A 13,576-nucleotide genomic window follows, 5' to 3' on the forward strand; every position below is an offset into this window, starting at 1 on the left:
CTTTGGGGATCATGACGTGTTGACCAGGTGATTTGTGCTGGGCAGCATGAGCATCTAAATTCAGAAGAGTAACAAGAGTGTCACTTCATCATAGGTCTTGAATGCCAAATGGATAATCTGGAATAGTACTTTGAGGATAGGTATGAAAAGTCTGTGAGCTTTAGATAAGCAGATATTTTGCTGATAAATATTGACTTGAAAGGTGATTGAAAATTTAAATGGATCTGGCAAGAGAAGTTCATAGTTGACCTTCAAAAAGCTTAAAGAATTGGCTTCATTGAACTATTAGTCACCATAAACTGGTTTTAAAATATAAATACTGTATGACACTTTTAATAAATGGTATATAAATATTTTATGTCTGTTCTTTATCAAACTGACATTCTTTAATCTCTTTCAGATCATCCATTTGCTGGCGATGTTGTCTTCCCCAGGGAAATGAGTTTTACCAACCTACAACCGAATCATACTGCTGTGTACCAGTGTGAAGCCTCAAATGTCCACGGAACTATCCTTGCCAACGCCAATATCAATATTGTGGGTGAGTGTGCGTGGGAGCTGACTTAACCTGCTATTTTCCTAAGGAACATGATCTTGATAATAATATCAAGGTGGGAGAAATCAAAGCACTTTTCACCATACATTTGGATTTTAGACTTCACCCTGCAATTATACTTTCAAAAATGCACTGAATTGGGATAGTTTTATAATTCAAGACAGACACCATAATATTCAGCTGTTTTCTATTCTTATTAATATGAATAGGACGTAGAAAAATTTAGTTTGCACACCTTTCTTCCATGAAAGTTTAAAACTGTATTTGTTATTTTCAAATAGACGTCCGTCCATTGATACAAACTGAAGATGAAGAAAATTATGCTGCAGTGGTTGGCTACAGTGCTTTCTTACATTGCGAGTTCTTTGCTTCACCTGAGGCAGTTGTGTCCTGGTAAGCCAGCAGCGCACACAATATTCTTAAGAGAATGTCAGTTGTAGATTTGACCTTGTTTCTTCATCCCTTATTTGACAGGCTGCATTGTGTCTATATTGTTACATGTACCCAGTGCCTCTGAGACATAGGTAACAAACTTACCTCTCAGGAAATTACCTCTTCTGAAAGCATTGGCTAGGTTTCTAAAATTTTCTTATACAGAGACATACATAGAGCCACTTGTGTTCATAAAGAAAAGCAGAGAATTGAAGAGATTACAGAAACAATTTTAAAGTTAGAACTGGTTTTTCAATATGGGTTACCACAAGGTCATATTTAACTCTATTGTTGTTGTTTTGGGATTATCTAGATAATTATCTAAGCTTGCATTTAATTCCAAGTACATGTGCTTCAGATTTTTCCAGCATTCATTTTGATTTTAATTTCCATATATTAATTGGTATCATAAGTTCAAATACATTGTCAATATGGGTCTACCTTATTAGTTACTTTACTGAAAAAGCTTGGTTAAATAGCTGTTGAATAATGTTGTCATTGCCTTGTAGGGCAGGGTAAGATGAGTGACCCCAGGTTGTACATTTATAGGGTCAGATATTGTCTTTATTTATTTTAAATCATGATACATATTTTGTTCGTCATCGGTTTTTTGCATTATTTTGATTTTTGAAAACACTCCATTGAAATATTATTTACTGTGCCTACTGAGATGTTTGGTACCCCATTAAATTTTGCATCTGAGGCAAGCCTCTCACTTACCTCAGCCTGGTCCCTGTCCTGTGAACCTGCATGGACAGCATCCACAGTTTATCCTTTGTGTTTTTTTGTTTTTTTGTTTTTTAACTCAAGCAGTAACTTACTGTGAAATGTACAGGGTAAATCAAGCTGTGGCAGCAAATGCTTGGAAATGGATGAACGAGGGAGGAAATAACTCTAGGTTTGATAGGATACGTAATCCATGTCCACAGGACAGGCAAGACTCCCTGGCTTATAATATTTCTGAATGACCATTGTTCTCCCAGGACAGCAGGAGGTTTGGAAGGTTCATTATCTCTTTCAATTACTAGCTTTCATGTTTAGTACCCTGGAGCAATCATTAACTAAAGAGTTCACCATCAATAAGCCAGAAAGTATTTATTAAGCTCTGAAGACACATGCAAACAGTGCTGGTAGCTATGAGAAATACAGCAGAAGCACGGAGCATGGATTTATAATCTAGCCACAGTCTATTTGGGTAGGTAAGATATACATTCATGGTCCATTTTGAGAAAAACATGAAACCCAATGGAACATTTCATAAGATTTGCTAAGCTCTTGAAAAGGGGATTCGCCTGAGTGACGTCATCGACTAGTATTAAAAAGAGTATGCAATTTTGTCCCATCTCAAATGGATGTATGCTTTCTCTGTTCATAGGCAGAAGGTGGAAGAAGCGAAACCGCTGGAGGGCAGGCGGTATCATGTCTACGAAAATGGCACACTGCAGATCAACAGAACCACCGAAGAAGACGCTGGGTCATACTCATGTTGGGTAGAAAATTCTATAGGAAAAACTGCAGTCACAGCCAATTTGGATATTAGAAGTATTTTTATTTCACTGTTACTTTGCATGAATTGTCACATGAGTTCAGTTTGTCTTCATTTGCCCAAATGGAATAATACAATTTAAGTTGGACTACCTGATAAAGCTCTTTGAGCCGTTTTTCAAAATTCCTAGATTGGGCTTCATCTAAAATATCATTGCAAGAATTACAGGATATGCCAATGATATGTGCACAGCTTCATTCTATTTTAAGAGTAAGCCAGGTGTCCTTAGTCACAGACGGCTGTCAATATTTTAAAATTACCTATTAACCATAATACATCATACCTCTGTAACTATATTTTATTTCAAAAGCCAACTCAAGGTAATGTTACCAGTAATTAAGTTTTTGGGCTAAATATTTCACAAACTCATAACTTCATAATGACTGAGGCATGACAGAATGAGGAGGATTTTTTATTCTCATCTTGAGTCATAAACAGCTTTGTATTATTCTTTCTCACTTCAGGGCACAGTCCTGGGAGCTGTTAATAGTTTCTTGGGCTTCACTGATATTTTGACTTTAATATTGCTCAAAGAATCCTCAAGAAAACACAAACTACAGAAAGGTCCTTCAGTCATAGTAGGGAGCATTTTTGTTTCTTGTGTCATGTCAATATCCCAGCCTGTTTCTCACTTCCACCTAAATAAGGGAGAGCATACTTGTTGGCTCATCTGTTTTCACTGATGCCCTTTTTCCTCATACCTGTTCTGCTTATGTATCCTCTGATGTCTTGACATTTCTTTCCCTCTCCTTTCCCATATACATCCTTCCTTTAATCTTTTTTCATCCTTTTTTCTTCTGTTTTTTCTTACATCCTTTTCTTATTTTATAGTATCTGTCTCTTTCAGTGCTCTAAGTAAATCAATGTGCCAACCCCACAGACTATATTTCTAAAGCACTTAAATACTCTCCCACAACATTTGCTTATCTCTGATGTCTTCTACATTTTCAAATGTCATGTGCACTTTTCAAGATGCCCTCGTGAAGTCACTGAAGATGATGATAATTGTTTTTATACTTCAAAAAGTAAACCTATATGAAGGTTGAGTAACTCAGCTAGGTGTAAGGGGCATGAAGCCTCGAATCTAAATTGAACTTTGCATTCCTATTGCCCAACATAATGCTTGGCCCAAAATGGACCTCGAAATGGCTAGTGGCCAGAGAGACGGATACGTTTACAACCTTTCAATATGCTGTAGTGTCTATTTTATATGTAAAGAACACATACAAATCATATCAATGAAGAATGAAGAATTAAGGATATTTTTACATGTACAAAAGGCATGTTGAGAATGGAGTTAAGTGAGAGGCTATATATATATATATATAATGATTGAAAGCCCGAGTTTTAGTCTCAGGCAGATTTGGGTTCAAATCGTGGTTCAGCTCCTTACCGGTTAGGAAACCATGGTCTTATGGTTTAATTTCATTTTAGCCTTGAATTATCTTCTCTGTAAGGTAGGAGTATTAATATTCATGAAGTTGTTATAATTTTTAAATGCCACAATGAATATGCATTACTTAGCAGAGTCCTGATAGAGAGGTGCTTATTAAACTGTATCTATTATTATTAAATGAATTTCTGGCTTTAAATTTAGAATTAGGAGTAGAATATCAAATAATTCACTTAAAATTAATTCAATTTAATAGTCTCTTCAAGTTTTGTGCCTGGGATAACAATTAATTTTATTAACACTTTTCGTTTTTAACCAGTTCCTTGAGAAAAATGTATATAGCAAATATCAGAGTATAATTATGGAATTGGAGGTCACCTCCTGCAGTTGGTCTCTGAGAGGTCCCCAAAATGCCAAATGCCACATTAAGAGTATACCTATTTTTAATACAGCCTTAAAGAGTAAGGATTGCATGTTTTGAAACAATCATAATGAAGCAAACATTTTTAAACCAGCTATATGCCAATCTTTATTTTTGTTTCAAACTATCACTCCCTGTAATTCGTTCAACAGGAGATTTAACCACATGTATTGAGTGCCTGTGGTGTACAGACTTTCTTCTAGGCTCTGAGGATAGCGTAGTGTTACGAAACAGGCACAGGTTCTACCTTCCCGGGGCTTACTTTCTAGTTCCCCACCTTCATGTTGATAGTTCATGCATGCATGGGCTTAAACATTTACCCTTAGGGTTCTGAATTAATAATAAACATGCTAATAGAAAATCAACTGTCTTTCCCTTTTTCTTTACAGTGCTTTGATTACATATCCAGAAGCACTTGAAGGAGAAATTATGTTATTTTCAACTTCTAGAGACATTTGTTTGCTCATACTTTACTTACTCCCTTGCCCAATAAATAATGAGGGAAATGATTAAAAACTATTCATTGATATTTCCACTTAAAATTTGTCAAATGTCCAAGCCTGGATGGAAAGAAAATAATAATGATATTATAATGTCAGAAAATTGCAGTGGGACAAACCCTGCGTGAGGATTGGACTGTTATGGTGACAATTTGGTTACTTAAATTGCAGGCACTTAATAAAGTAAGCTATGCTTAGTTCTAACTAGTGTCTTTGTTTGGTAAAAACAGATGCTACAAAGCTTAGAGTTTCTCCCAAGAATCCTCGAATCCCCAAATTGCATATGCTTGAATTACATTGTGAGAGCAAATGTGATGCACACTTGAAACACAGTTTGAAGTTGTCCTGGAGTAAAGATGGAGAAGCCTTTGAAATTAATGGCACAGAAGATGGCAGGTAGGTAAACTATTATGATATGTCGTAATATTTGCTTTGGGTGAACACCTTGCATTTGAGAAACAAAAGTTCTAGGCCGGGCCTGGTGGCTCACACTTGTAATCCAGCACTTTGGGACACCGAGGCCAGTAAATCACTTGAGATCAGGAGTTCAGGGCTAGCCTAACCAACATGGTGAAACCCCATCTCTACTAAAAATACAAAAATTATCTGGGCGTGGTGGTGCACACCTGTAATCCCAGCTACTCGAGAGGCTGAGGCATGAGAATGGCTTGATCCCAGGAGGCAGAGGTTGCAGTGAGCTGAGATCGCAGCACTACACTCCAGCCTGGGAGACAGAGTAACACTCTGTCTCAAAATAAATAAATAAATCTTGAAAGTGTTCATACTGAAATAAAAGCAAAAATGGAGTAATATTTCTGTCTTCAAGTCACTTCACTCTCCTATCATATATTTATCATCTTGTTTTTGCTACTGACTTTTCACGTAACATGTACCATTCTGTTAGTGTGTGAAATAGAAACCACTCTAAATAACTGAGGAAGAATTGCATGGGCTTGGATTTTTGCAAAAAAAGCCTGGAGGAGCTAGGCCTAGAAGAGGCTGCATACTAACCTACTAGGTTCTTGATCACACAGCACTGCAGCAGCAATTCAGGTGTCTGGAAACTGCAGTCATCTTCATGGCCACCTCACCTTATTGGCACTACTCGTGAGTCCTGCCACTGCCCACTCTCATGTCTGCCAGAACCACTATCTGCTCCCACTGGCCCAGAGAAGACGGCACCCATTTTCCTTCTACATTCCAATCTCACATGATTTTATTTAACTCACCAGCAAAACCTAAATCAAACTCTGTATAGAGAATATAGACAAAATATAAAATAGAACACATAGAGGAAAGTGTGAATTGATGCTTAATAGCCCTAGACAATATTAAGTACATTAAAGAAATAAAAAGTCTTGGGAGACCAAGGTGGGTGGATCACGAGGTCAAGAGATCGAGACCATCCTGGTCAACATGGTGAAACCCTGTCTCTACTAAAAATACAAAAAATTAGCTGGGCATTGTGGTGCATGCCTGTAATCCCAGCTACTCAGGAGGCTGAGGCAGAATTGCCTGAACCCAGGAGGCAGAGGTTACGGTGAGCCGAGATCGCGCCATTGCACTCCATACTCCAGCCTGGGTAACAAGAGCGAAACTCCGTCTCAAGAAAGAAAAAAAAAAAAAGAAATAAAAAGTCAACATTTGCTGAATGTCTACTCTTTTTTGAGAATACATGAGAGTCAGTTTTGTATCCTTTTGCATTGTTACCAAGTAAGGGTTATAACTTAACCATCTTGGAGGCAAATCTCACCTATTGTTAATTTTGTAATTTATTGCTCTATAAAAGTAAATCTGAAAGTTTTTAAATTGGACATATGGTGCTTGCATGAGACAGCAACATGACCTCTGAAGCTCAGTGGCTTAGATTCAAATCTCAGGTCAGGCCAGGCACAGTTGCTCACACCTGTAATCCCTGCACTTTGGGAGGCCAAGGCAGGTGGATTGCCAGATTCCTAATCTGAGGTCAGAAGTTCGAGACTCGCCTGACCAACATGGAGAAACCCCATCTCTACTAAAAATACAAAAAATTAGGGTAGTGGCACATGCCTGTAATCCCAGCTACGTGGGAGGCTGAAGCCGGAGAATTGCTCGAACCCGGGAGGTGGAGTTTGCAGTAGAGCCGAGATCGTGCCATTGTACTCCAGCCTGAGCAACAAGATGGAAACTCCATCTCAAAAAAAAAAAAATCAGCTCAGTCACTTATTAAATCTTTGACCTTAGACAAGACAAGCCGCTTAACATCTCTGTGCCTTAGTTTTAAATTCCATAACAGTTTGAATTAAAAGTATTAAAAAGGTACCTTCATTATAAGGTTAAACAATACTCAGCACTTAGAAAACATTAACATACAGAGCATTCAGAAAAAACTAAGTTCACAGTCCATTTTTGCTCTTGTGGTTTGTACTACTCATTTCTTCATTCCTTTTTTTTTTTCCTTATGACAATTATTTTTAAATTCTTGTTTTTCTTTATATCTTCTTTAAAAAGATGGGATACATGAGCAGGATGTGCAGGTTTGTCACATAGGTATATGTGTGTCACGGTGGTTTGCTGCACCTATTTACCTGTCCTATAAGTTCCCTCCCCTAAAGCTCCCAAACCCTAAAGGCCCCGGTATGTGTTACTCCCCTCTCTGGGTCCATGTGTTCTCATTGTTCATCTCCCACCTATGAGAGAGAACATGAGGTATTTAGTTTTCTGTTCCTGTGTTAGTTTGCTGAGGATGATGGTTTTTAGCTTCATCCATGTCCCTGCAAACAACATGATCTCATTCCTTTTTATGACTGCATAGTATTCCATGGTGTATATGTACCACATTTTCTTTATCCAGTGTATCACGATGGGCATTTGGGTCAGTTTCATGTCTTTACTATTGTAAATAGTGCTGCAGTAAACATATCTGTGCAAGTGTCTTTATAGGAGAAAGTTATATATTCCTTTGGGTATATACACAGTAATGGGATTGCTGGGTCAAATGGTATTTCTGGTTCTAGATCCTTGAGGAATTGCCACATTGTCTTCAATGGTTGAACTAATTTACATTCCCACCAACAGTGTAAAAGTGTTTCTATTCCTCCACAGCCTCACCAGCAAAAATTTTTTCTTGACTTTTTAATAATCGCCATTCTGACTGGCGCAAGATGGTATCTCATTGTGGTTTTGATTTGCATTTCTCTGATGATCAGAGATGTTCAGCTTTTTTTCATGTATTTGTTGGCCACATAAATGTCTTCTTTTGAGAAATGTCTGTTCATATCCTTTGCCCACTTTTTGATGGGGTTGTTTTATTTTTTTCTTGTAAATTTGTTTAAGTTCCTTGTAAATAATGGATATTAGATCTTTTTCAGATAGATAGATTGTAAAAATTTTCTGTAGGTTGCCTATTCAGTCTGATGATAGTTTCTTTTGCTGTGCAGAAGCTCTTTAGTTTAATTAGATCCTCAAAGATCTGATCTTTGACAAAACTGACAAATGCAAGGGATGGGGCAAGGATCTCTTGTTCAACAAATGGTGCTATGAAAACTGGCTATCCAATTTTTGTCAATTCTGGTTTTTGTTGCAATTGCTTTTGGCATTTTCTTCATGAAATCTTTGCTCATGCCTATGTACTGAACCATACTGCCTAGGTTTTCTTCTACGGTTTTCATGGTTTGGGGTTTTACATTTAAGTCTTTAATTCATCTTAATTGTTGTATAAGGTATAAGGATGCGGTCCAGTTTCAGTTTTTTGTATATGGATAGCCAGTTTTCATAGCACCATTTGTTGAACAGGAGATCCTCTCCCCATCGCTTGCATTTGTCAGTTTTGTCAAAGATCAGATGGTTGTAGATGTGTAGTATTATTTTTGAGGTCTCTGTTCTGCTCCCTTGGTCTATATGTCTGTTTCGATACCAGCACCATGCTGTTTTGTTTACTGTAGCCTTGCAGTATAGTTTGAAGTCAGGTAGCATGATGCCTGCAGCTTTGTTCTTTTTGCTTAGGATTGTTTTGACTATACAGGGTCTTCTTTGATTCCATATGAAATTTAAAGTAGGTTTTTCATAACTTCGTGAAGAATGTCAATAGTAGTTTGATGGGAATAGCATTTAATCTGTAAATCATTTTGGGCAATATGGCCATTTTCATGGTATTAATTCTTCATATCAATGAGAATGGAATGTTTTTCCATTTGCTTGTGTCCTCTCTTATTTCCTTGAGCAGTGGTTTGTAGTTATACTTAAAGAGGTCTTTTTCATCCCTGTTAGCTGTATTCTGAGGTATTTTATTCTCATTGTAGCAGTTGTGAATGGGAGTTCATTCATGATTTGGCTCTCTGCTTGTCTATTTCTAGTATAAAGGAATGGTTGTGATTTATGCATAATTGATTTTGTATCCTGAGACTTTGCTGAAGTTGTTTATCAGTTCAAGGAGTTTTGGGGCTGCAACGATGGGGCTTTCTAAATATAAAATTATGTCATGTGCAAACAGAGACAATTTGACTTCCTCTCTTCCTATTTGAATACGCTTTATTTTTTTCTCTCGCCACATTGCCCTGGATAGAACTTTCAATACTATGTTGAATAGGAGTGGTAAGAGAAGGTGTCCTTGTCTTATACTGGTTTTCAAAGGGAATGCCTCCAGCTTTTGCCCATTCAATATGATATTGGCTGTGGGTTTGTCATAAATATCTCTTATTAATTTGATATGTGTTCCATCAATAACTAATTGAGAGTTTTTAACATGAAGGGATGTTAAATTTATCAAAGGCATCTATTGAGATAATCATGTGGTTTTTGTCTTTGGTTCTGTCTATGTGATGGATTACATTTATTGATTTGTATATATTGAACTAGCCTTGCATTCCAGAGATGAAGCCCATTTGATCATAGTGGATAAGTTTTTAGATGTGCTGCCAGATTCAGTTTTCCAGTATTTTATTGAGGATTTTCATATCAATGTTCATCAGGAATATTGGCCTGAAGTTTTATTCTTTTGTTGTGTCTCTTCCTGGTTTTGGTATCAGGATGATACTGGCTTCATAAAATGAATTAGGGAGGAGTTCCTCCTTTTCAATTGTTTGGAATAGTTTCAGAAGGAATAGTACCAGCTCCTCTTTGTACTTCTGGTAGAATTTGGCTAAGAATCCATCTGGTCCTGGGCTTTAGTGGCTGGGAAACTGTTAATTGCTGCCTCAATTTCAGAACTTGCTATTGGCCTATTCAGGGATTCAACTTCTTCCTGGTTTAGTATTCAGAGTGTGTGTGTGTCCAGGAATTTATCCATTTCTTCTAGATTTTCTAGTTTATTTGCATAGAGGTGTTTATAGTATTCTTTGATGGTAGTTTGTATTTTTGTGGGGTCAGTGGTGATGTCCCCTTTATCATTTTTATATTGTGTCTATTTGATTCTTCCCTCTTTTCTTCCTCACTAATCTAGCTAGTTGTCTATTTTATTAATTTTTTCAAAAAAAGAAAGGCTTCTGGATTCATTGAGTTTTTTTGGAGGGCTTTTCATGTCTCTAACTCCTTCAATTCTGCTCTGATTTTAGTTATTTCTTGTCTTCTGCTAGCTCTTGGATTAGTTTGCTTTGGCCTCTCTGGCTCTTTTAATTGTGATGTTAGCATGTGGACTTGAGATCTTTCAAGCTTTCTAATGTGGCCATTTCATGCTATAAATTTCCCTCTTAACGTTGCTTTTTCTGTGTCCCACAGACTCAGTGTACTTTGTGTTTTTGTTCTCATTGGTTTCAAAAAAGTCTTAATTTCTGCCTTAATTTCATTATTTACCCAGGAGTCATTGAGAAGCAAATGTGTCAATTTCCATGTAATTGTGTGATTTTGCATGAGTCTCCTAATCCTGAGTTCTAACTTGATTGAACTGTGGTCTGAGAGACTGTTTGTTATGATATCAGTTCTTTTGCATTTGCTGGGGAATGTTTCACTTCCAATTATGTAGTTGATTTTAGAATAAGTGCCATGTGGCACTGAGAATAATGTACATTCTGTTGATTTGGGGTGGAGAGTTCCGTAGATGTCTGTTAGATCCACTTGATCCCGAGCTGAGTTCAAGTCCTGAATATCCTTGTTAATTTTCTGTCTCATTGATCTGTCTAATATTTACAGTGGGGTGTTAAAGTCTCCCACTATTATTGTGTGGGAGCCTAAGAACTTAATATACTCATAAAACATAAGAACTTGTTTTATGAATATGGATGCTTCTGTATGAGGTGCGTATATATTTAGAATAGTTAACTCTTCTTGTTGAATTGTTCCCTTTATTCTTTCTTTTTTGATCTTGGTTGGTTTAAAGTCTCTTTTATCAGAGACTAGGATTGTAACCCCTGCTTTGTTTTGCTTTCCCTTTGCTTGGTGAATTTTCCTCTCTCTCTTTATTTTGAGACTGTGTGCGTCTTTGCATGTGAGATGGTCTCCTGAATACAGAACATGGATGAGTCTTGACTCCTTATCCAATTTGCCAAACTATGTCTTAATTGGGGCATTTAGCCCAATTACATTTAAGGTTAGTATTGTTATGTGTGGATCTGATCCTGTCATCATGATGCTGTTTGGTTATTTTGCTCACTAGCTGATGAAGTTTCTTCATAGCATTACCGATCTTTATATTTTGGTATGTTTTTGCATGGTTGATACTGGTTTTTCCTTTCCATATTTAGTGCTTTTTTCAGGAGGTTCCTCTCTGAATAGATTATTCTAGTTGGCAACTCCAGTAATCTTTTATCAAGATCTTAGCTTCCTTGCATTGGGTTAGAACACGCTGCTTTAGCGCAGCATAGTTTTTTATTACCCATCCTCTGAAGCCTACTTCTGTCAGTTTGTCCACCTCATCCTCTGTCCAGTTCTGCGCCCTTCTGGAGAGATGTTGCGATCATTTGGAGGAGAGGCCTTTTGAGTCTTCAGCATTTTTTTGTTGATTCTTTCTCATCTTCTTTGCTTGCTTGTCCTCTCTTGGTATTTGTGTGTGAACCACCTCTATGCAAAGATACTGGCTTCAGCCTTGGTACTTAATTTATTCTCTCCCCTCCTTCCTATATATGTAAAGGTTTGCAGAAAGGCAGCGTATGTATCACAACCAGTTCTCATTGAAACATGGGATTAATTATACACATCTAAAGATACACTTTGCAATACAGATCTCCAGCCTCAGGTTAGGTCACTGCTGATCGGCCAACTGTTCAGATATGCCTAAATTCTGCCTCTGTTGTTACTGCTGCCTGATTATCTGGGGTCTTCCAAGTGACCTTTGGGCTACAGCCCCGAAGGGAGTCAGAGACCCATGGCTTATTGGGAATATGACATGGACATTTAGGCTCTGACCCCAGAAGCCCTAAGCAGCCTTTTCATGTGGCCCAATCTTACAGTTCCCACAGGATACAAGAGCTGACACTGAAGTGAACCTCTGGCTGTCTGAGTGGACTGAGCAAGTGACACAGATGTTCTGCCAATTTCCCTCAAGAGCAGCAGGGATAAGGGACAATAACCTTTGCTCGGAAGAGGCCCCGGGAGTGAGGAAGGCTGGGAGTAACTGCTGCTGGTTGGCCCTGACTGCTGCCAAGGGCAGGCATGGAGAGATATAGAAGGGGGTAGAAGTCATAGGTATCTGCTAAGTTTCTAGAAGGCCGTGTCAGTAAGCTCATGCTTCTTACCTTCTGCTGAGATACCTTCTCCTTATAACTATGCAGAAGACCAGAAGCTTTAACCTAAATGGATGTTAAATTTCTAACCCAATATACATGGTGAACAATGAGAAGTGAAACTTTCTCCTCTTCTCTCCTGTCCCGTTTCTTATGTAGGGATGCAATAAGTGCTGGGAACTGCCACTCTGAACCATTAGACCTAGGGTGCTTCGTGTTATGTTAGTACTTCCCATACAAGCTTTATCTCTTCAGTCCTCACAGCAATGCTATTAGGTAGGTTGAAATGCCCCCAAGGAATTTCCTGTGGATTTCTAACCTGCAGGTGACTATAGACCATAACACTATTGTTATGAAAAAGGAAATGGAACATGGATATGAAACCATTTTTATAATTTATACCATGCTTAACAAAGGTAGTGGGGACTGTTCATGACTGTAGGCAAAGTTAGGGACCCAGCACTGCAGGAGAAACCACAGTAGCATGAAAAATGGGATATATTGATAACTAGGAGGAAAAGGGAGGAAAGGATATTGAGAATACAGTGGAAGCGTTTTTCCTTGGCACCAAATAAGAGCTGCCCTCTTTCCCCCTCCAGAAATAGTGGCAAATGAATCAAGGAGGGGAGAAGTTGAAGATGCAAAGATTATAAGACAGTCATAGTAAAAGTTCTCTTTCTAACAAATTGGAAAGAAGGCAATTTGTTCAAGCAGAGAGGCAGGAGAAATGGGAGTTGGGGACATTAAAACATCAACTATGAGAAATGTGATTAGCAATAAGCCAGAAATGAATGAAATCAATTTGATTAACATTATTAGTAACACTCTTTGAGCACATACTGCCAGGCTGTACACACTAATCACTTTATGTGCTTTACCTCATTTAATTCTCCTAAAGAGAAAGAAAATATTGTTATCCCCATTTTTTAGATAAGATGAATTAGGCTCAATGTTTTGTTCAAGGTTGTACAAATACTAATTGATGAAACTGAGCCGCAAACACAGGTCTCCAAAGAGAGAATCATTTTGTCATAGCGTCTTCAGGGAAACACGAATATTACTCAGCTGAACAGGGTAAGACAAGAATGGCTGCT

The 13,576-nt window shown here is 37.8% G+C and overlaps 1 protein-coding gene across 11 annotated transcripts in view; it reads left to right on the top strand.

The window, feature by feature from the left end:
- The window catches only part of CHL1 (cell adhesion molecule L1 like), a 203,692-nt gene that overhangs the window by 157,998 nt on the left and 32,118 nt on the right, over nucleotides 1-13,576 (top strand). For all 11 annotated transcript variants that reach the window (XM_032290504.1, XM_032290498.1, XM_032290500.1 and 8 more), the window contains 4 exons: nucleotides 401-541; nucleotides 838-949; nucleotides 2,364-2,530; nucleotides 5,079-5,244. In XM_032290504.1, coding sequence (XP_032146395.1) covers nucleotides 401-541; nucleotides 838-949; nucleotides 2,364-2,530; nucleotides 5,079-5,244 — 586 coding nt within the window. The remainder of the gene's footprint in view (nucleotides 1-400; nucleotides 542-837; nucleotides 950-2,363; nucleotides 2,531-5,078; nucleotides 5,245-13,576) is intronic.

This window comes from Sapajus apella, unplaced genomic scaffold (genome assembly GCF_009761245.1).
Source record: "Sapajus apella isolate SASKATOON/1434 unplaced genomic scaffold, GSC_monkey_1.0 scaffold23, whole genome shotgun sequence".
Taxonomy (NCBI): domain Eukaryota; kingdom Metazoa; phylum Chordata; class Mammalia; order Primates; family Cebidae; genus Sapajus; species Sapajus apella.